Source organism: Hemiscyllium ocellatum, chromosome 9 (assembly GCF_020745735.1).
Source record: "Hemiscyllium ocellatum isolate sHemOce1 chromosome 9, sHemOce1.pat.X.cur, whole genome shotgun sequence".
Lineage (NCBI taxonomy): Eukaryota > Metazoa > Chordata > Chondrichthyes > Orectolobiformes > Hemiscylliidae > Hemiscyllium > Hemiscyllium ocellatum.
In genome coordinates, this window is record NC_083409.1 from 61,274,716 (window position 1) to 61,299,553 (window position 24,838).

Sequence of the window (24,838 nt, forward strand, 5' to 3'; positions counted from 1 at the left end):
AGTAATCTTGACCACGACACTGGTCAGTATAAGTGATCACTCATCTCTGAAGCAGAAATAGTCACAGGTGATTTGGACTTCTGGAAGGCATTTGTTAAGGTGCTGCACAAAAAGATTAATTCACAAAGTTGGTCCCTATGGGATTAGGGGTTATTTATTAGCTTGGATAGAGGATTGTCTTCTGCAAGTCTGTCAGTCAGGACAATTCTTTTTAATCTGGAAAGCAAAATGTAACTAGTGGGGTACCTCAGGGTTTGGTCCTTGGACCCCAGCTATTTATAATCACCATTAACAACTTGGATACAGGAATAGGAGACCCTATAGCTAAATTTGCAGATAAATGCAAAAATAGATAAGATGGTAAATTGCAATGGGGAAATAAGAACCTTACAAATGGATATAGATACAATAGGAGTGTGGGCCAAAATGTGGCAGACATTAAATGTTGCTAAATGCAAGGACATGCATTTGGGTTAAAAAAAAATGGCAAGGTGACTTATTATCTTAATGGGGAGAGAATTTGGGGTGTTCCGGAGCAGAGGGATCTCGGTGTACTCATTCATATGTGACAAAACTAGCATGTAGGTACAGCAGATAATCAAGAAAGCAAATAGAAAGTTGGCTTTTATAGCTAAAGGAATGCAATATAAAGACGAGGAAGTATTGTTGCAATTATACAGGGCATTAGGCGAGGTCTCACCTAGAGTATTGTGCAGAGGTTTGGTCCCCTTATTGGAGGAAAGATGTAGTCGCATTGGAGGCAGTTCAGAGTACGTTCATTAGATTGTTCCCAGATATGAGGGGTTTGTCATATGAAGACAGATTGAACAGTTTAGGCCTATACTCTCTGGAATTAAGAATGAGGGGAATCAAATAGAGGTATTCAAGATGATAAAAGGTGCGGATGAAATAAATGTGGAGCGGATGCTTTCTCTTGTAGGGTATTCTAGGATGAGAGGTCATAGTCTTAGGATAAAGGGTAGCAAATTTAAAATCGTTAAGAAATTACTTCTCCCAAAGGGTTGTAAATCTGTGGAATTTGTTACCCCAAAGTGTGGTGGTTGCTAGAACAGTGAGTAAATTTCAGGAAGAGTTATAGATTTTTAATTGGTAATGGCTTGAAGGGATATGGAGAGAAGGCAGGCAAGTGGGCATGAGCAGCATGTCAGCCGTGATCAAATGGCGGCTCAGACTCAATGGGCTGAATGGCCTAATTCTACTCTTATATCTTATGAACTTATGATCCGAAAAGTGGCACCTACAGGCCACAACTCAAAGACGATCCAAGATCTCAGATTGCACAAGGGCATGGCGTTGAACTACAAGTATATGCTAACATGCTGTTATACATAATGATGACTCCCAAATGATGCAAGGTGAAAAGGACAAGATTGCAGTAGTCCTGCTGCACTTAGAATCTCCTCGTCTAATGTATGTCATAATGTGCTGCATACATCACAACAAGGTCTCAATGTCAAAGGCCACTCCATGGCCTTTGTCTGACTGGATAGAGGACAATGCTAAATGGTTATCAGAGGCAAATGCTGACCGCTCCCAACACTTAGGACTGTTCAGTTTCTAATTTTCTCCGTACAAACTCATCAGAATCACTACCCACAGATTAAGCCACAGGAGAAATAAGGAGGAACAGATGTGCCAGCAAGCCCAGGACAAGCACCAACCCTCCCTCATAGCTGCATAGACTGGACACACGTTGAGTTGAAAACACCATATCAAAGTTGACCTCAACATAAAAACCACCTATTCCACCAATGCTCAAATTACTTGCAATCAGTACAAGGCATCCCATGATCATTGGCACTATATATTAGAAGTCTGCAGCAAGTACCTTCTGGGAGGTGCCATAATGCCTATATAATCCCTGACCTCAAGTTCACCTAGACCATCTCTGACAATTCCCTCCACTTCCTGGACCTCTCAATCTCCATATCCAACGATCGACTTAACATGGACATCTACTTCAAACCCAACTCCTCCTGCAGCTACCTGGACCACTGCATCTCCTATTCCTGTAAAAACACTATCCCTTACTGCCAATTCAGCACCTCTGCTGTATCTGCTCCCAGGAGGAGCTATTCCACTCCAGGACATCCCAGATGGCCTCCTATTTCAAGGACTGCAGTTTCCCCTACCACGTGTCAATACTGTCCCCTCCAGCAAGTCTCCTCCATTTTTTGCACCTCTACCCTTGAACCCCACCCCTCTAACTGTAATAAAGAATGGAACCCCCGGTCCTCACCTTCTACCCCACCAATCTCTGCATACAGCATATCATCCTCTGCCAGCTACAGTCAGACCCCACCAGAAATGTATTGCCCTCCCCACCTCCATTACCATTCTGCAGAGACCATTCCCTCTGCAACTCCCTCATGACGTTCACACCCAACCCCCCACCAAACCACTGTCCACTCCCAGCACCTTCCCTTGCACTGTAACAGGGGTAAAACCTGCACCCACATATTCCTCCCCCCCCCCCCCCCCCCTCACTTTCATCCAAGGCCTCAAAAGGATCCTTCCACATCTGGCAGAGATTTTCCTGCACATCCAAATACCTCATCTATTGTGTCCGATGCTCTCTATGTGGTCTCCTCCATATTGGGGAGGCAGGACACTAACTTGGAAAACGTTTCAGAGAACATCTCGGACACGCACGCCAAAACAACCCCACCACTTGGTGGCAGGCCATTTCAACTCCCCCTTCTACTCTGCCAAGGGCAAGCAAGTCCTGGGCTTCTCCATTGCCAAATCCAAGCCACCAGATGCCTGGAGGAAAAATGCCGCATCTTCCACCTTGGGACCCTCCAACCACATGGCATCAATGTCGATTTCATCAGTTTCCTCATCTTCCCTCCCCCCAACCTCACCCTAGATCCAACCTTCCAACTGGACACTGCCGTCGAATTGTCCTATCACCATGATCAGCCATCTGCTTCTACCTATCGTCTTCCCAACTACCTTCCCTCCACATTCCTGATTAAGAGCTTATGCCCAAAATATCGATTCTCCTGCTCCTCAGATGCTGCCTGACCTGCTGTCTTTTCCTGCAGCACAATTTTTGACGCTGATCTCCAGCATCTGCAGTCCTCACGTTCTCCATAATACCTATATACTGGAGAACTTTCATCTTCCTGCTTCTGTTCAAGTGCCAGAAACCTACTAAGTATGGTTAATGGAGACGGAGCTATCTACTGCACCTACGGCCAAAGCATACATACAATACAGTCCATCACAGAAAATAAGCATGCTGAAGACAAAGTGCCAATGCTTGGATTGATGCAGGCAAGGTGGTGGTGATGGCCTTAACAGTACATTTCAGGCAGTGTGCTGCATAATCTTTGAATGCTGTATATTGGAGGTAATGGATGTTGAGGAGTTGGGAAAGCAGCTGGATGGGTACATGAAGTGCAAGAGTTGAGGGGGATACGGGCCAAGTGCTGGTAAATGGGATTGGATTTGTTTAGGATATCTGGTTGACATGGACTAGTTGGACCAACGGGTCTGTTTCTGTGCTATATATCCCTATGACGATGAGGATATTGTGCAGGAGGAGCAGCTTTTCAACAGAGCAATGCAGTGTTGGGTGCAACAAGCCAGATAGAATCTGGTGTCAGCCAAGTCCTCACAGGTGCATGGTTGGTGAAGTGTTCATTTATTGCCTGTATATTAGTAATTCCTCCAAAGCCCATTTATTCCCAAAAACAAACATGTTTTTTTTCTTCACTTTTGCTGTTGTTTAACACAAGTTAATGCTTTCAACTATATAAAGACTTTCCAGCATGTCTTGCTCCCACATTGAATAATACTAAGCTCTTATGCTACACTGGGCATTAAGGAAATGCTGCTCTTCCCATCAACAGGGTCTAACATAGGAAAGGAGATGCATCCATGCCAAGGACCATCCTAGTGAAATTCCTCTGAACTGTTTCCAAATAAGCATCATTTATAAATAAGGGAATCAAAACTACCCACAGTATTCCTGACTCATTAGCACCTTGTGGTCTCACCAGCACCTTGTACAGTCGCAGTAAGGCTTCCCTACTCTTATACTCCAACCCCCTCGAAACAAGGGCCAACATTCCAGTAGGCCTCTTGATTACCTGCTGCACCTGTGTGCTAATTTTGTGCTTCGTGCACAAGACCCTCTGATCCCTTTGTTCTGCACCTTTCAGCAGCTTTTCTCAATTTAAAAAACTGCTTTGTTCTTCCTCCCAAAACAAAGAACTTCATATTTGCCTGCATTATACCCCATTTGCCAATTTTGGTTAAGTGTACTATATCCCCTTGTAAATGTGGATACAGTTCAGTAGTCCTCCTGTACTGTGGGGGGCGGGGGGATATGTTCCAAGACCTACCAAAGAAGCCCAAAACCATGGATAGGAGTGAACCCATTTATTTAAATAGGAAATTTACCTTCCTGGCAGCCCCCCGGCCCTGAAAGATTCCCCTATAATATGTTCAGGTTGTGGTACACCATGGGTAGCAGACCACAGAAAAAGATTCCACAGATATGAGGTGGGGGGGGGGGGGGGGGGGAAAGGAGGTGGAAGAAACACCCTGGACATTTGCTTCCTTTCTCCAAATCATTAATGCATCTTGTAAACAGTGGTGTTCCCAGTAATCCCACTGGCTATCAGTCACAAACTTCAAAGATAACCCCTTATAACTCGCCCATTAGCCAATTCTCTATCTACACTAAAATACTACATCCAATGACATGAGCACCTATTATAAAATTTAACCTTTTGTAAAATAGCTTGTTGATGCTAGAGATTATTTTCAATGAGCCTGTTCACACCTTCCTTTATTACGTCTTATCAACATATGGTCCACTTCAGTTCACTGCACATAAAGCAGGTTATTTTGCAGTGATAAATATACAGAATAAGGATTCCTTCTTACAATTCCCGAGATGTTTGACAAAAGTAATAAAAGTGAAATTCAGGGTCAAGTAATGTTTAAGAGTGACTGCTGAAACATGATCAGATTTTGAATTCCCTCAAGACATCCTTTGAATAAAAGGGTCTCCACTACAATTTTAATCAATTCATGGATCACAGTAGCAGAAAATTAGTAATGTCAGGGTTAATATCCAAATGTATAATTTCACAGAAACTTGCCATTACGTGGCAGCGTCTGACACTACAGCAATAATAAATAGATGTGGCAACTCAATTAAGCTCCATATGGCATTGTAGACCATTAGAAGCAGAGTTCTATTCCACTACAATTGAGAAGCACACGGTTTTCCACTTTACCATTATCTTATTAATTACCTAGTTTAACAGGAAATCCTGGTGGAAGCTTCATCTGAACAAATTCTCTGAGTTTATTAAAGTGCTTGAAGGGTGCTACGACTTCTAAAACATTCAGTAACCTATTAGTAAGGGAACAACAGAAAAATAAATGTTAGAAAGCCAGAATAAACTGTCACAATAAGTCAAGAAAATAAAAATAGTTTTCAATTGATTGCTTGTGACTGTTGCACCAGGTTTAATATTAGCGCAATAACACTAGTAATTTAAATCAAAGAATGAGGCCTTATTCATTGAGAAAAACTGATTAGATCTTCATTTCAGTTCAAATACAACTGTGTTACACACAACACCTTTTAATATGATTAACACCTCGAAATACACTTCATAAGAATGTACCACTGGACAAAAGAAAGAAAGATGTAGGTTTGCTCGTAGAGCTGGAAGATTAGTTTTCAGATGTTTCTTCAACATCAGTGAGCCTCAGGATAAAGCTCTAGTGGCATGGCCTGTGGCGATGTCACTACCTGCTGTGATGTCATTTCCTGTTCTTTTAGTGCTGGTTAGAATGCCATGCTTCTAAACATTCTCGTCTGTGTCTCTGTTTGGCTTGTCCTGGAATGGATGTGTTGTCCTAGTCAGAGTGGTGTCCTTCCTCATCTATATGTAAGGATACTAGTGAGAGTGGGTCATGTCTTTTCGTGGCCAGTTGATGTTCATGTATCCTGGTGGCTAGTTTTCTGCCTGTTTGTCCAATGTAGTGTTTGTTACAGTTCTTACAAGGTTCATTTACAAAATACTTTGCAAGAACCGTAACACACAACATTGGGCAGAAAACTAGCCACCAGGCTACATGAACATCAACGAGTCACAAAAAGACATGACCCAATCTCACTAGTATCCTTATATACAGATGAGGAACAACAACACTTTGAGACAACACATCCATTCTAGGACAAGGGAAACAGTGACATGCACAATAATGCCTACAAGCATGGCATTCCAACAGGAACTCTAATCAACAATCCCATTTACCAGCCCTTGAGAGAGAGAAAAAAAAACAGGAAATGACATCACCACAGGCAGAGACATTGCCAACCCAAGGAAACCTAAACAAATAGAAAGCAGGCAATGCCACCAATGCTTCATCTGGAGGCCAACTAATGTTAGCTAGTATGGTGATGAAACGTCTGAAAACGAACCTTCCAGCTCAGCCAGGAAACCTACATTCAAAACCTCAACCTGAGCCACAAATTTCTCACTGTAAGTAATCTAATCTAATCTTCTCAAAACTCAACATGTATGATATTGAGCCACAAAGAATTGCTAGTTCAGACATCAAAACTTGGTCAAAGTAGGTTTTAAAGGAGTGCCTCAAAAGGTAAGTGACCAACAGAAATATATAAAGGGAATTTCAGAACTTGGGCCTTATCAACTAAAATGTGCAGACAGGAAATGGTAGGACTGATTAAATTCTATCCTCTTGAAGTTCCCTGAATTTGATGAAAGGGATCTTGGAGCCAACAATGCAAGGGCGAGTGAAGGAAGAGGAGAAGCCATGGAGACTTTTGAAAACAAGGACAAGAATTTTAAAACTAAGACTTTGCCTGACCAGAAATCAAATGCAGATTAATGTACATGAGTAACAGTTGAAAGACATCTGGTGCCAGTTAATACAGTGCAGTAGCAGGAACAGAAGCTATGATCAGTGCCCTTCTTGGCATAAACAAAACTGAGGTTTTATAATAAAAATATTTCTATATTAGGAGAGGGCAAGCAAAGATATTTTTAAATTATCTTGAGATATCAACTATGCAAGTTAACTTCCCTTTTATTAGATGATAACATTTCAAACAAATAATTCAGTTTGAACACTGAGAAAGACTAATAAGCAAAACTGACTGACTGGAGTTTGCATCAAATGCTAACCTACGTTTTACTGTTTAGGATTCAGTTTGTTCACCAAAAGAATTGGGTGTTGTGTATTTGCAGCACATCTACAAGAAAATGATGGTATGTCATACACAGCTACTTACGAGTCAATGCCCAGAGGAAACTCCTGGCTCATGGCAATCGTGGCTTTGAATGTTTTTTTGCTCTCTTTGCAGACTAATTCTCTTCCTAGATGAGGAGCCCTAAAACGAAAATGTGGAGTTAGATTAGTGAACAGGTGAAATAATTGCATACACAATGTAGAAGAGGAAATAAGATTTATTATATACAAAAAAACAAACATTCACATTAATCAAGGCAATTAGTACAGCAAACCAAGGAATGCTCCCCATCACACAATTTAATATCAAAGAGCCACTGAGCAACATTGAAAATAAATCAGTTTTCCAAGCCATTCAACATAAATGCATCCTAAAATAGCAAAGTGATTAAGAAAAAAATCTCTTGCTTTAGAAACCATGGGAAAATATCCTCCCTAAAAATCCTTCCTGCGTCATCATCATCATCATGCCCCAACACAGATTATACATTGGTCTGCAATATCTTGCAGACTAGAAGATCTGTGCCACTAGTTTAGCATATTAATGTTTTACTTATCCCATACACATACCAAATAAGAGGAAAACAAAACTATCCAGAAACTCAATGTGAAAGCTAGTGTGAATAGGATAAAAGTCTACTTCAAATACTTTCTAATAGAACAAATAATAGTTTGCTAGTAATTCCACAATACCTACTTTCCAGACTCTGCTGAAATGTACTCCTCCCATGTTATTGTGTTAGCAGGTGGGGCACTGAGTGACTGTCTACGAACAGGCTGTTAAAAAAAAATTCAACATTTCAAAACTTGAAAATAACCTTACACAGCAATTTCATATACACTAGATTCATACAAATATCAGATTCCAGTCCCTGAAAAGTTTGGACCTTCTGATGTTTCCTGAATAATGATATTTCGTTTGCCAGCATAAACCCACACCACCTTATTTCTTTGATGCTGGTTCATGTGAATGTTCTTCTTCGGTCCGCTGGACAAAGCAAGAGATCAGATGCCAACTCATTTTGACTGTTACACTAAAGCTGTCTCCTCCTAAAAATACATAGTGTAGAAGCGATGTCAATGCAATTCCAGAGTATCTATGCTATTGACAGCACGGGTTAAGCTGGTTGCCAATCCATAACCATCCCTTAAATACTTATTCCATCCACAGCAAGCTACTCTTCTCCTTTCATACATGTTTACAATTTTTCTTTCAGCAAACCAAACATTTTTTTAATTCCCTAGTGTTTAACAGTTAATAAAATCTAGGAGAATTAAGGAGGTCAAAACTGTAGCATGCGATCTGAGGCAGCAGCAACAGCTGACTAGTTTGGACTGGTTTTTGACCAGGTGACAGGCTCGTTAATTGTTAGTATGTTACTGGGGAAAAAAAAGCACGGACATGGTCACTCAAAATATCACATCCATAAGTGATCAGTCCAGCCCTGGAACAGGCAAGAAAAAGGAAAAAAGAAAGAAGAAAACAAAGTGAGTGCAAAACAATTCTGGATGCAGCACCTTGCAATGCAGATTATTAAAAAGCTAACTGGCTGAATAGCTTAGAAGCATACAGAAAGAAATCTGCGAACTGGCTGAATAGCTTAGAAGCATACAGAAAGAAATCTGCGCAAACAATTCAAAAACAATATTTTCCTTTTCTCAAAGCAACAGTTATTGCTTTAATATACTCAGTTTTTGCTTTGAATTTATTAGAATGTAAAAATAGCTTCAAAATTAAAAAGGTAATTATTCCCCAAATCTACAAGCAATATTTTCTGTACTTGTACAATGAGGCTTCATATGAAATAATAAAATGCCGTCCAGTTCTTGTTCAAGGCCACTTGGTGACAGCAAATAATTATTTTGGCTTTAGCAGAAGAAAGAGGATAAAGCACATTTGCAGAATCAATATTTTGGAAAGGGGCATCAAACTGCAATGGTTTCTAGCTTCTGCACTTAAGTGTGCAGAATTACAAGTTAACATAAGCAATTTACATTATATTTGTGGGCATAAAGGAATTTGTAGAAAAAATCCAAAAGAAACCATAATATATGTCAGTTGATACTCCCCCATGGTGTTTTCAAGGTGAGTCAGAGGATTTGCTATTTCATTGCTATAGGTAGGTCATTTAGAGACTACTTGTGGTGAACAAGCCAACATTAGAAATTGATCATTAACTTATGTATTAAGTAGTTAGATAACTAGGATGCTTTTGTTGTTGAAATTTAAAATGTTTCTGCAATGAAAGGACTCTAAGAAAAACGTTATGGCAATGGATGACATTCAACCAGCCACTCATGTTAATACTGACTCCCAGTAGGAGCCACTCCTCCCCATTCTCCTTGCAACAGTGCACGCTTTTTACAGATACAATCCAATTCCTTAATGAAAGCCTTGATTGAATCCACCTCTATTAGGACCTGTAAAGCACTGTCTGAGACTGTGACTAAGTACTCACTCAAAAATGTTGAGTGAAGTTTTGTTGTTTCTTAGGCCTAATCACATTATTTTTCGACCAGATTTGCAAGGTTAGATCTCATGGAATACAGGGAGAAGTAGCCATTTGGATACAGAACGGGCTCAAAAGGTAGAAGAGAGGCTGGTGGTGGAGGGTTGTTTTTCAGATTGGAGACTTGTGACCAGTGGAGTGCCACAAGGATCGGTGCTGGGTCCTCTACCTTTTGTCATTTACATAAATGATTTGTATGTGGGCATTAAAAGGTACAGTTAGTAAGTTTGCAGATGACACCAAAATTGGAGGTGTAGTGGACAGCGAAGACGGTTACCTCAGATTACAACAGGATCTGGACCAGATGGGCCGATGGACAGAGAAGTGGCAGATGGAGTTTAATTCAGATAAATGCGAGGTGCTGCATTTTGGGAAAGCAAATCTTAGCAGGACATTTACACTTAAATGGTAAGGACCTAGGTTAGAGTATTGAGTACAGGAGTGGAGAGGTCATGTTGCAGCTGTACTAAACATTGGTTAGGCCACTGTTGGAATATTGCATGCAATTCTGGTCTCCTTCCTATCGGAAAGATGTTGTGAAACTTGAAAGGGCTCAGGAAAGATTTACAAGGATGTTGCCAGGGTTGGAGGATTTGAGCTATAGAGAGAGGCTGAACAGACTGGGGCCGTTTCCCTTGGAGCGTTAGAGGATGAGAGGTGACCGTATAGAGGTTTACAAAATTATGAGTGGCATGGATAGGGTAAATAGACAAAGTCTTTTTCCTGGGGTCAGGGAGTCCAGAACTAGAGGGCAAAGAGGGGAAAGATATAAAAGAGACCTAAGGGGCAACTTTTTCACGCAGAGGGTGGTACATGTATGGAATGAGCAGTCAGTGGATGTGGTGAAGGTTGGTACAATTGCAACATTTAAGAGGCATTTGGATGGGTATATGAATCGGAGGGGTTTGGAGGAATAGGGGACGGATGCTGGCAGATGGCACTTGGGTTGGGATATCTGGTTGGCATGGACAAATTGGACCAAAGGGTCTGTTTCCATGCTGTACATCACAATGACTCGGACTCTATTTACTCAGCCTAGACTCCTCTAATTTGAATACCTCTATTAAAATCTCCACTCCACTATCTGGTCTCCAAGAAGCATACTAACTTAAAATCTTTATACATAACTGAAGTTGATCTCCATTTTATTGGATCTTTACTGTAACCTCTAAAAAGTGTAGCACCCTGAACTGCATGCAATTATCCAGCTGAGGCCAATCAGTATTCTATATAACATAACATTCTTGCTTTTATACACTGTGCCCCAATTAATAAAATAATACTTATTAACTGCACTCTCAACTTGGCCGGTCACTTTCAAATGATTTATGTATAAATACCCTGCCTTAGTTTCTCTCTTCCTGCAACCCTTTGAAAAAAGTGTATCCCTTCGATTTTGGCTGTCTGCATTACTTGTATCAAAATGAATCACTTCACACATCTTTGCATTAAATTTCATCTATCACTTGTCTGCCCAAAACACCAAATCCCCTGCATCCTTTTGGAAGTCTAAATGAGCCTCTTTTCAGTCCACAATGCATCCCAACTATCTCAAATTTTGAAACTGTGCCCTGTATTCAAAGGTCTAGGTCATTCAAGAAAAGTAGGGATCCCAACAACGATCACTACATGCTTCTAGGACACCCATGTGTACAGGGTCAACCTACTTTATTGCTTTCAAAAACCTTCAAACTTTTGTGGACTGTAGCATTCGTTGCAGTCCATTTTTTTTTTAAGATTAGGAAACAAAACTATTCACAGCATCCCAGATGCCTTGAATGTTTTAGCTATATTTCTCTATTTTTATACACCATTCCCTTTGAAATAACAGTCAAACATTCCATTCTGCCTTTACTACCTGAACATTTTTTATAAAGCTAGCATTAAAAACCATTCAGTACAAGGACTCCCAAATCCTTCTGTAGTGAGGTTTTCTGCAGTCTTTCTTCATTTGCTTATTCAGATCTTCTATTGTTCCTGCCAAAAGAACATTGCCTCACATTTTATTTCATATATTCCATTGGCTTGGAGTTTGTCCACTCTAGACTCAAGAAGCACTTGTTTAGTGACAAGCTCAGAGCCATTCAGTGTGGGTTCCACCAAGGCTGCTCAGCTCTGGATATCACATGTAGATCAGACCAGTTAAGGGTAGTTTCCTTCCCAAAAGGACAGTGGATCAGGTGGGTTTTTCCAACAATCAATGGATTCATGGTCATTGTTAGATTCTTAGTTCCAGACATTTAAATTCAAATTCCGCCATGGCAGGATTCGAACCCAGGTCCCAGAATATTAGAGTCGGTTCTGCAATAAGGTATTTCTTTAATGCAATTGAAGAATTTAAGCAGTTATTTGTAGAACACAAACTTTCCTTATGTTTATGGGCTATAATGAGATTCTGGCTCCATTAGTTTAAATAGTGTAGTTAATGCACAATTTTCTCAGATGCAAGATTGCACAAGAACGGAACTATCGCATTATGAGAACAGGTTGTAGTACCTGGATCTTTTTAGGGGATCAACAGCCCAGCGAAAATACCACTAGGCCATCACTTCCTCAAAACTAACATTTATAACGGGAGTTGGTTTGTAATTGTTTTACTAGGTCTTAGCACGTTTTGCCCAGAGATGTTCAAGATTTCCGTAAAGATCTGCAGCTTGGCTGCCAGTTATCATAGGTAGGGGTATGTTCGCTGAGCTGGGAAGTTGATTAGCAAACGTTTCACCCCCCTCCCTTGTCTAGGTGACATCTACACTGCTTTGGAGACTTTTGTGAAACTCTATTGTATTGCAACAGTTTTAACAATTTATAGCTATGAATTGATATGGTCTTGAAAAACTCCATTAAAATCTGATTTTGGAAGAACAGTCAAATTTAATAAATGGATTTCAAATTAGAAGAAATTAATAAGATTTTAAAGCAAGCTCCTCTGAAAACTGGTAAGTATCTGAAATAAATAAACCACAAAATTGGGCTGCACATGAATTTGCAACGACTGAATTTGGTAGACCAACATCAGTCATTTAACTGAAGAGTTAAAATGGTATTGTATACTTTTGCAGCTTTGTCTCCTAACATCGATTTGCATATGTTGGCCATAGTCTTCATAATTATCCTTCCTTTCAAACAAAACATCTATATTTATTTCATATTACATTGCCAACATAAATGCCATCATTCATGTCTCCAATACTCCAACACACAGTACTTTAGATAATCAACTGTCTTATTAGTAACCTTTTTTCCTCCCCATTCACTCAAATACTGAATGCCTAACAAATCACAGTGTCAGTTTCCATGGCAACTGTGAACTTTTACATGCATGCTGTAGTGTAGAGCTTTCAACTGAAATGCTAGGGGCTCCAATATTCTTTCCATCATGTAGCTTGTCAGGAATCTCCACTCTTAATTTCTGCCATTAGGAGGTTGGAAAGATTTACAGGTGGATAACCTGATAGCTGTGTGTGAACACACGTTCCTTAACCATTAAGTTCAGTTGAAACTCTGATCTGAAGCTTTGGATTTCTGATCTCATCATGTGGTCTATAACCCACAACCAAACTAGAGACTCCCTGATTAGCTCAACAAGCCTGACTTGCTTTGGATTCCAGGGCAGCTATGTTGTTGCCACCACTGGCAAGAAGAGGCCACAATTCCCTTCTGTACAGTTATAACTCTCAACCTTTCAGTTCTAGAGTCAGAGATACACATCACGGAAACAGACCCTTTGGTCCAACCTGTCCATGCTGACCAGATATCCAAAATTAATCCCATTTCACTCTAAATCCTTACATATGGATTAGGAGCAGGAATTGGCCATCTGACCCTTCAAGCCTGCTCTGCCATTCAATAAGATCTTTTTGTGGCTTCAGCTCCATTTACCTGCCCTTTCATCATAACCCTTAATTCATTTAAAGGCTCAGAAAAATTGATATTAACTTTAAAAACATTTATGAAGTAGCGTCAATTACTTCATTGCACAGGGAATTCCATAGATTCATAACCTTCCTATTCATATACCCATCCAAATGACTTTTAAAATGTTGTATTTGTACCAGCTTCCACAGGCAGCTCATTCCATACACTCATCACCCTCTGCGTGAAAATGTTGCCCTTAGGTACCTTTTAAATCTTTCTGTCCTCACCCCAAACCTATCCCCTCCAGTTCTGAACACCCCCAACTCAGAAAAGACCTTGTCTACTTATCCTATCCACGCCTCTCATGATTTTATAAATGTCCATAAAAAGGTCACTCCTCAGCCTTTGACACTCCAGAGAAAATATCCCCAGCCTAGTCAGCCTCTCCCAATAGCTCAAACCCTCCAACCCTGGCAACATCCTTGTCAATCTCTTCTGAACCCTTTCAAGTTTCACACATACCTCCTTTGCGGGGGGAGGGGGGGGGTGGAGAAAGAGAGAAAAGAGACACATTTACAATTGCACACAACGTTCCAAAACTGGCCTACCAACATCCTGTACAGCTGCAACATGATCTCCCAAGTCCCGTACTCCATGCTCAGACCAATAAAGGAAAGCATACCAAATACCTCCTTCATTATCCTATCTACCTACCTAATTCACTTTCAAGATACTATGAATTTCTTGGTGGCTAGATCGCCATCATGCATGGAAACCCTGATGCCAAGCAGTTAATTTCATAATGGCCACTGAACTGAGGCAAAGATTCCATAAATAATGAGGGGCATAGGTAAGGTGAATGGCAGGGATCGTTGCACTAAGGCGATGGGATCTTATAAATAGGTCCCCTGGTCTTTAAAGTTAGAGGAGAAATATTGAAAGAGTGGGTTGTGTGGAATGCCAGAGGAAGTGGTGAATGCTGGTACAGATATAATGCTCAAGACATTTGGATAAGTACATGAAAACAAAGAGGTTTGGAGGGATATGGGCAGAGTGCAGGCAGGTGGACCTAGTTCAGTTTTGGATTATGGGCAACATGGACTGATTTAATGCATCTGTTTTAAAGCTGTATGATTTTATAATTATAGTTATGATCGGATACATCCAGATTCAATAATACAATAAAAGGCTCGGAAGATTTGATGGGAAAATATTTTCGTTCAACAGCTTATACTTTTAATATGGGTCTCCCTTGTGGAGTACTAAGCCAAATCTGCAGATTTTTGCCTGCCCAGAAACCTCTTGAAATGAGACTTCCCAAGTCTTAGAAATGCTAGTGGAGGTTCGGATAGGATGCATAGTTGATAAAATGAGGAGCTGGAAGAAGCACAGCAGGTCAAGCAGTAGAAGAGCAGGAGAGTCAACGGTTTGGGCAGGATCCTTCATCAGGACTGGGGATGGGTAAGCGAACTGAAAAATGGGGGGGGGGGGGGGGTCTGGGGGAAAAGTAGATGAGATGGCAATAGGTGGATGCAGGTGGGAAATGAATGCTTCAGGGCAGAGATGACCAGGAGGTCGCAGTGGGAGAGTCACCCACTGAGATCTTTGCCAAGGGAGTAGGAAAACTTTAAGGTGGGCATCCTTGGCAGAGACTAACCATTCAGGAAGGCCTTGCAGCACAATGGATACTATCCCTGCTACTGTGCTAGAAGATATAACTTCAAGTCCACTCCAGGACCGAATGACAATGGATCATGCATGGATAACATGATCAAACAGATGGATTACGAAGGCAAAAATCCTTCTAGCATGCCTATGCCAGGCAGCAAGAGCAGGTGAGCTATGTGATATTGCCCCATAACACGTAGTCTCTGGCTTCAGGCCAGGAAACAGCAGCTATAGATAACAGATGTAATGGACAAATTCTGGTGTGATGTGCAGATCCAGGTTCTGACCATACAAATGATAATGTTTCCTGCATATACATCGTGCAAGGTGGGGGTGGACGAGACACTAAGGGGGAGTTTGAAACAGTTTTCATTGTAGTGTTATATGCCAACTATTTATCTGTAGTTAAGAGTTTAATTACTTTTAATAAAAAGCAATTCTTAAAATCCAGAAAGCAGAGTAGGTTTCTATCTTGGGCTAAAAATCAGGTAAATTTGAGAATTTTACCCAGCTCAACTTTTGTAACAATGCCAGAAACAACAGGATTTGATTTCCAGTGTGCTATAATTTGTGTTCAGTCTCTCCAACTAGCCATTCATTAAAAAAAAGAGTTCAGCATCCATCTAACAATAATAAAATGTTGAAGTTTGACGCTAGAATAAAACAAAACTAAATTTCAGTAATTTTCAAGTAACATGCTACTTGAATTTTATTTGTTCTCAAACTTAAAAACAAATTTGATCTTCTTTTACTCTTATTTAAAACACAGTACTCAAAATAAGCTTTACCTCAAAATTTTGTTCCATCAAATTTCCTCCTTTGCTCAGACTTTCCATTATAGCCTTATTTCTCAGGATGTCCTCTTCACTGAGGTGCTCACGTCGTTTTCTGGATTCCAGAACAAGGCCATTTACAGAGTAAAAATCTGCTAAGAAGTTCCCAACTCGTTCCTTTAAAAATTTGTTATTCTCAAAGTTAGGCAATTTTATTAATGGCACAGCATCACACTTGAGTAGAAACAAATTACAAGCACAACACCTTCCAGCCCATAACTCCTGCCACCTCAGAGGGACACAGGTAGATGCACAGCAACACTTTCCTGCAAGCTCTCCAAGATGTCCTGACTTGTAGCTATATTGCAGTTGCTTCACTGTTGCAGAATCTAAATACTGGACTTCTGTTGTGGGTCTACAGACACGTCTCAGACTGAAGTGGTTCAAGATGACAGCTCATTATGACCTTAAAGGTCAATTAGAGATAGGAAGCAAATGCCAGCCTACCAGCAACTCCTGCATCATCTTTAAAATAATTTTTAAAAACTAAGAAAAAAGGTGGTTAAGGAGACATTTGGGATACTTACCATCATTAGTCAAGGTAGAGTTTATGAACAGGGAGATTATACTGCAACTGTATCTAATGCAGGTTAATCCATAGCTACAGTATTGTGTGCAGTTCTGGAATTCCAATTATAGGAAGAATGCAGAGGAGATTCATCAATGTTGTCTGGGGCTGGAGGACTTTCAGTTATAATGAGAAATTGGATGGGTTGGGATTGTTTGCCTTGGAATACTAGACACTGAGGACTGACATGTTTTGGTCCCCTTATTATAGGGATTTAGTTGTACTGGTGGTGGTCCACAGGAGAGTGTTGACAGAGGAGGGATTTGTCTTAAGACAGATTGAGCATTTCAAGCTAATACCCTCTGAAGCTTAACAGAACAAGAGGAGATTTGGGGTATGCAAGATGCTGAAGGGGATTGACATAATAGATGCAGGAAGAATGTTTCCTCGTGTGGGACAACTAGAAGGATAGGTCATCGTTTTAGGATAAAAGATGGTAGTCTTAAAACAGATGAGGAGAAATTACTTCAGAGTCCAGAATCTGCAGATTCACCACCTCAGGAGGATGCTGGGATATTTAGTAAGTTTAAAGGAGACAGACAGATTTTTAATTAGTAAGGGGTTAGAGGGTTATGGAAAACAGGTGAGGAAAGTGGAGTTGAGACTCAGATGAGATCAGCCATGATTATCTCAAGTGGTGAGGATTGTGATACAAGTAGTTCTCTTACAACACCAATGTACAGGGCCCATGCCATCTTTCCTACAGAAAACTGGGCAATACCAGCACTGTTTAATCTAATGGGGCTGGAATAGTGTTGTATCTATACAGGTATGGAAAGTTTGTATTCTACAACTATTGGTCTAAATTCAGCAATTGTGTTCCAGCCAATTCATGATGTAGAAACATGTTATAGGAGAACCACTTGAAATGAATTGCCTACTCTTCCTCCTAGTTCCTATGGTCTGAAAGGAAAGAAGCAGCTTAGCTGTATTCTCCTGTACAAATTTTAACTAGCAATAAAGTGACAATTATGATGAACTTTTTCCTTTATTGTTTAATCTCCCTGAAACAGGCACCCAAAGTGATTGAATTCAAGTGACTATGTAAACAACAGAGTCCAGTGATATAGAGTACAAGACATTTGAGGGATCATTGCTTAAATTATAATTGCTTATTATGAGAAGGATCCTGCCAAGCACTAATTTCTCACAGCTGAACATTATGGAAAACTTAATTTCTCCATCACATTACAGACCACGTCTCTAATGAAAATCAGCAACCAGATAGAAGCTATCATACCGTTTTATCCTCTCGGAAAAGCCAGCCTGTCTGCGCACGTGTGAAGGTAATAGATTTTGTAGATAACGTTGCTGAGTAGATGTCGCTACTCATCAAAATATCTACCTCCTCTTCAGTTTCCATCTCTGATTCCTGAAAAGAATTATCAGTGTATGAACCAGGGAAATAGAATTGTTACATAGCAACAGACTTGCAGATGACTGAAACATAGAAGGTTTTAAGTGAACATCGGCATTTTGGCAATGACAGTATACAATTAGGACAGAATCTGTTCTTCTGTAACCTTTCAGAACTATTTTATAATGCTTCACCTTGTACTTCCTATTGAAATGCATTGCTTCACACTTTTCTCACATTAAAATTTCATCTGTCACTTGTCTGCCCATTCCACCAGCCGCTCCTGAAGACTATACTCCTCATAGCTCACAGTACATTCAAATTGTGTCATCTGCAAAATTTTAAAATACTGCCCTGTCCACACAAGTCGAGGTCATGAACAAAGATCAAGAAAAGCAGTAATCCTAGTACCAACTTTCAAAGGAATATGACTATACTGACTGACCTTCAGTTGGGAAAAGAACAATTCATCACTCATGTTTTCTACCATTCGGACTATTTTGTATCCATACTATTTGCCCTTTCCCCAAATCCAGCCATAGGAGGTTAGACTTATGGCAAAGTAACTTGGTGGCATTTTACCAAAAGCCTTTTGAAAATTCATATACACAAAAATCACCCTTAAACTTGTTCTAAAGATTAGTCATAAACTCAAAACATTAACTTTATTTCTTTCTCTCCATATACTAATAAACCTGAGTGTTCTAGCACATCCTTTTTATCCTTCTGTTTGTATGTTAGGTCTTCTTCAATTCCAGAACATCACCCCTTTTGTAGACTTTTATTATTTGGGTGTTATAAAAGTCTAAATTCTTTCCTTTACCTCAAAATATCTTCTCATGCAATTTTCCTCTCATACTTATAATTGTTTCTGCTTCTCTGAAGAATTTCTATATTCAGCCTGATGCTCACTTATTTAAATTCAAACTCACATTAGTAATATGCTCTCTTTTTATGTATCATCTCTACTTCCGATATTCAAGAGTGCTCTGGCTTTTGCTGCCCTAGCTTTCCCCAGTTGGATTTTTTAAAAAAAAAATCGTGGATGTACTTAAAATGTCACCTCTTTAAAAAGGCAGCCCAGTGTTATGTCAGTTTTGCTTACTAATCTTTGATTTCACTTCTGGGAAAGATTCCTTCTCACCGCATTGAAACTGGCTGTGGAAACAAGCATGGAGCAATTTAAACACTATAGTACTAACTTCCCTAGACATTTCCCTACCTGCACTTGACATACCTCACTCAGAAACAGATCCATTAGTGCTTTGTTTCACACTGGGTAGAAATACACTGAGCAGCACTAACCTTCACATCTCTGGACATTATGTGCAATTTAGCATGGCTAATCCACATACTTGGCACAGCTCTGGACTGTGGCAGAAAACCAAAACACCCAGAGAAAACCCATGTAGACATGGGGAGAATGTACAAATTCAACAGACACTCACCCAAGGATAGAATTGAACCTAGGACCCTCATGCCCAGAGACACTGTGCCATCCTTGATCAAGAAAAATTTTCCCTAACACACTTCAGAAATTGTTCCTTTTCTCAGCTTATTATCATTGCCTATGAATAGTTACAGCTTCTCATTGCCACGATGCCAGAGTCCTTGCATTTAATAAGTTTTAAAGGAGCAAATTTGCAGGAAAATTGTCAAATTCTTTATTTCCAAAACATTTCTATTTGAGAGAATTTGCAGTTTTAAATTCCAATTAAACATTTCCATTAATTTGACAATATGACAGGTTTTATTACAGATTTGTTTCTAACTATAAATTCCATGCACTGGAAATGTGGTAAAGATCAGGAATGAGGTCAGTAACAGTAAAAATGTTTCAGTTTGCAACTTAGACATTAAGAGTTAATGACAAAACACACAGCTTGAGGTCAAGAGTTATTTATTCTACTGAACACTGTATAGTATGAATAAACAGCTGCTTAGTTCAACGTACGACTGACTTGAAATAGAACCATAGATATTACATAATCCTTACGCTTTTTCTGTTTGCATATGAATAAGCATGTAAGCTATAAGAGAATTCTAACTGCATGAGCTATCATTGTATGTTTTCACTGCTATGTACACAAGAACATAGATGCACAAGCCAAATACTCCATGTCATAATTGGAGTTATGTCAAAACTGTTGAGTTTCAATACCTTACTACACTTTGTCAATAAAAAATTGTGTATATCAATACACATCTTGTAAAGAAAACAGGAAAACATTTGTCCCTAATCTTACATCATCTTTACTGAAGTGGATAAGAATAAGTGCTCTTATACAGTCAGATTTACAGTACAGAAACAGACCTCAGTCCCACTAATCCATGCAGACCAAATATTCTGAACAAATCCTATCCCATTTGCCACAACTTGGCCCATATCCCTCTAAACCCTTCCTATTCATACACCCATTCCAGATACCTTTTAAAATCTTGTATCAACCTCTACCATTTCTCTGGCAGCTCCTTCTATACACATCAGCCTCTACATGAAAAAAGTTGCCCTTTAGGTCGCTTATAATCTTTCCCCTTCACCTTAAATGCATGCCATATTGTTCTGGACTCCCCCCCCCCCCCCCCCCACCCCACCCCAGGGAAAAGACCTTCTCTATTTACCCTATCCATGCCCCAATGATTTTTAAACTCTTTAAAAGGTAACCCCTCAGCTTCTGACACTCCAGAGAAAATAGTCCCAGTCTTTTCAGTCTCTCCCTATAGCTCAAACTCTAGCAATATTCTTGTAAATCTCTCCTGAAACTTTTCAAGTTTCACAACATCCTTCCAATAGGAAGGAGACCAGAAATGCACATGTTGTTCCAGAAGTGGCCGAACCAAAGTCAAGTACAGCCGCAACACAAACTCCTAATTCCTATACTCAATACTCTGATCAATAAAAGGAAAGCATACCAAACACCTTTTGCACCATCCTATCTACCTGCAACTCCACTTTCAGGGAACTATGAACCTGCACTGCAAGGTCTCTTTGTTAAGCAACACTCCCTCGGGCCTTACCATTAAGTGTACAAACCCTGCTGAGATTTGCCCTTTCAATAAAATGCAGCACCTCGCATTTATCGAAATTAAACTCCATCTGCCACCTTTCAGCACATGGGCCCATCAGATCTTGAGGTAATGTTTGCCACTGTTCACTACACCTCCAATTTTGGTGTCATCTGCAAATTTACTAATGGTAACTTCTATGTTCACATCCAAATCATTTATATAATGACGAAAAGCAGCGGACCCAGCACTGATCCTTGTGGCACACCACTGATCACAGGCCTCCAGTCTGAAAAACAACCCTCCATCACCACCCTCTCTACCTTTGAGCCAGTTTAAGCCATAATGACTAGCCCTAATCTTGCTCGGGAGGATTTGGACTTATAAAGGTGGGCAGGTTGGATCCAGGGAGATGGTGAGTAAAGAGGTCAGTCTGAGACTGGTACAGTTGGTAAAAACAGCAAGTCAAACAGTCAGGGTAGGCAGAAGCAAAGCAGAAAACAAGGTAGAACTGATCAATTAAACTACATTTATTTCAATGCAAGAGGCCTAACAGAAGGCAGATGAACTCAGGACGTGGTTAGGAACATGGGACTGGGATGTCATAGCAATTACAAAGATGTGGGTCAGGGATAGACAGAACTGGCTGCTTAAATTTTCCAGGATACAAATGCTATAGGAAGGATAAAAAGGGAGGCAAGAGCGTAGCGGGAATAGTTTTTTTGATAAGGGATAACATTACAGCTGTACTTAGGGAGGGTATTCCTGGGAACAGTCCAGGGAATTTATTTGGGTGGAACTGCAACAGATACAAAATGAGTATTTTATCAGTGTTTACTGTGAAGGAGGACATGGAAGATATAGAATGTAGGGAAATATATGGCGATATCTTAAAATGGCCATATTACAGGAGGAGGAAATGCTGGATGTTTTGAAACGTGTAAAAGGTGAATAAATCCCCAGGACCGGATCAGGTCCGCCCTAGAATTCTGTGGAAAGCTTGGGAAGTGATCGTTGGGCCACTTGCTGAAATATTTGCATCATCGATAGTCATGTATGAGGTGTTGGACTGCAGGTTGGCTAACGTGATGCCATTATTTAAGAAAAGTGGTAAGGACAAGCCAGGGAACTATAGACTGGTAAGCTTGACATCGGTGGCGAGCAGGTTGGAGGGAATCCTGATCGACAGGATGTACGTGTATTTGGTAAGGCAAGGACTGATGAGGGATAGTCAACATGGCTTTGTGCGTGGGAAATCATGTCTCACAAACTTGATTGAGTTTTGAAGTAATAACAAAAGAGACTTAATGAAGACAGAGCAGTAGATGTGATCAATATGGTCTTCAGTAAGGTGTTTGACAAGTTTCCTAAAGGTGGACTGGTGAGCAAGGTTAGACCTCACGGAATACACAGAGAACGAGCCATTTGGATACAGAACTGGCTGGAAGGTGAAGACAGAGGTTGGTGTTGGAGGGTGCTTTTTAGACTGGAGGCCTGTGACCAGTGATGTGCCAACAAGGATTGGTGCTGGATCCATTGTTTTTGGTATGCTTTCCTTTATTGGTCAGGGCAATGGTTATAGGAGTTGGAAGTCATGTTATGGCTGTACAGGACGTTGGTTAGGACACTTTCAGAATACAGAGGAAACTATTATCTGAACAAGATGTGCAGGCATTATTTCGTTTGGATAATTGATTATCCAGTTATTTGACTCAGTGCCTCACACCTGGGGCTGCTCAGAGCTTTCCGAAATTTCCTCCTTTCTCTGTCTGCCTTGCTCCCTCTCTCGTCTCAGTGTTTGTTTCTGAGTAGACACACGTATGTTAGGGACCTGCAGCATCACTATAGACCACCACCATTCCCCACCCCACCTCCACCTCCTATCAGTTTAATGGAATTGACAAAGCGAGCACTTGCTAAGTCTGCTCTCCATTCAAGAGACTTGGCAGCAGCAGCACACCACACGAGCCCCCAACCTTCCCCAACCCTGGTCCCACCCCCAGACCCCTAACCAAACCCCCCACCAAGAGCCAGTCTCTGTACCACAAATCTGACAGTTTCGTGCTCCATTCCCTTAACAGTCCATCACCCTCTATGTTTTCCAAAACAGCATACTTGTTTTAAACAGGCTAGCAACAAAATATGCTTGCACTAGCTGCTTACCTTTCCTGGAGTTAACCCATCTACCTAACTGTAGGTGGGTTTTTCTCCCTTCCTGTAACTGCCATCTAGCACACACCCTAGTCCTGTAAATTCCTTATTGCCTCTTACTTCCATTCTAAACAATCCTTGCAATCTGATAGGAATCGCAACCAGACATTTCCTGCAGACATGAACGATCAGTAACATGGAAACTCTTCCTCATCTCCCACATCCAACAGGAAGAGCATCTCACTCTAAAAAGGTCATTATTGCTCCTTAAAACATCTACAAACTCAAAATCAGTGTCTTATTGCTCTAAAAATAAAAAAAAACTGCTCCATATTTTTAAAATTTTATCGTGACAGATTTCAATAAAACAAACCAAAAAGAACCCACTCTATTCACTATTGTAGATTGACAGCAAGGTTACACTTTAAAAACTATACATTTAACTTCTCCTGTGCAGTGAACTCTCCCACATAGGTTCCTCCATGGTCAGTTATGAATTTTGTTGTTTTCTTAGACACACTAATGTTCAGAGATACTTGAACTCAAACAAAGGCAGTAACTGTGCAGATTCCCTGCTATCAGACAGCAGCGCAGATTTCTATGTCTGACCATGTGGCCTCTGCCTTTGAAAAGGAGAAAGAGACACAAACTGTTGTTGTTTTGATCTTCCCCCTCCCCCCCATCCACAAAAAGTTCCAAAACAATGCAACAGCTTATAAAACAGTAATTACTGCTCTTGAAATCAGAGGAAATCACCTCCAACAAAATTTTAAAAAGCAGCTCTTACAGCCACTTTTTTTTTCTTCTGTCTTCCATCTTGAATTCTTACTACAATTAAGCAGAGTTTGTGGCTGCTAATCACAGGACAAAACATACCTCATGATGTATTCGTTGATAAACTTTCTGCTCGTTGTCTAATACTATGAAAGATTCAGAGGGTATTGCGTCACCATTGAAAATGAAGCTCAAATCTCCACGTTGACATTTCATATCTGTAAAGTCTATTAGAGTTGTGTCAAGCCTGAAAATACATTAGTTGCATAGCAGTTTATAATTCATGTTAAGTGTTACTATTTGGATGCAGGAAATTCTGGAATCTCGATTATTTAATGCAGATGTTTCACTGGACAATTATACATTTACTTGCATGGTTTGAGAATGAGAAACTTCAACTCAAATTTATAATTTGATGATTTTGTTCAATGCTAGAAAGTCAGTGATCATTAAACAATGGGGGGGGGGGTCATAATCTATGCAGTATTTGTTTAATGGGTAGTCTCATGCTATCTTAAAATTAGTACAATTCAATAAATTACATATGGATAATATCAATCTACTGTTATGATTTAACTGCATTGGGGCAGTGTTAGAAACTGATTGGGGCTTCGCTTTTATCAGCTTATGTATGATTTTGTCAAAGATCTTTAAAGATGGATGCTTTCAGACAACAGCATTCGGGTGAGGCCACTGAGATTTGTAAACTAAATCCAAAAGGCGAACAACTGTGAAGATACTGTAGCTTTAAGAGATGTGTTTTGTCCTGGTTTTGTTTAGAGATTGGGGGACAAGTACCAAGCAGTCTATGAAAGGATAAACAATGTGAAGCTTTGGGTGCCTTTTTCTT

General features: G+C 40.2%; 1 protein-coding gene across 1 annotated transcript in view; it reads right to left on the reverse strand.

The window, feature by feature from the left end:
• ankrd13c (ankyrin repeat domain 13C) overlaps window positions 1-24,838 on the reverse strand; it is a 99,611-nt gene that overhangs the window by 6,462 nt on the left and 68,311 nt on the right. Inside the window, exons 7-12 of the mRNA XM_060830408.1 lie at window positions 24,091-24,235; window positions 17,941-18,072; window positions 16,088-16,249; window positions 7,964-8,043; window positions 7,310-7,408; window positions 5,295-5,395 (exon numbers count right to left, since the gene is read on the reverse strand). Of these exons, the coding sequence (XP_060686391.1) occupies window positions 5,295-5,395; window positions 7,310-7,408; window positions 7,964-8,043; window positions 16,088-16,249; window positions 17,941-18,072; window positions 24,091-24,235 (719 nt within the window). The remainder of the gene's footprint in view (window positions 1-5,294; window positions 5,396-7,309; window positions 7,409-7,963; window positions 8,044-16,087; window positions 16,250-17,940; window positions 18,073-24,090; window positions 24,236-24,838) is intronic.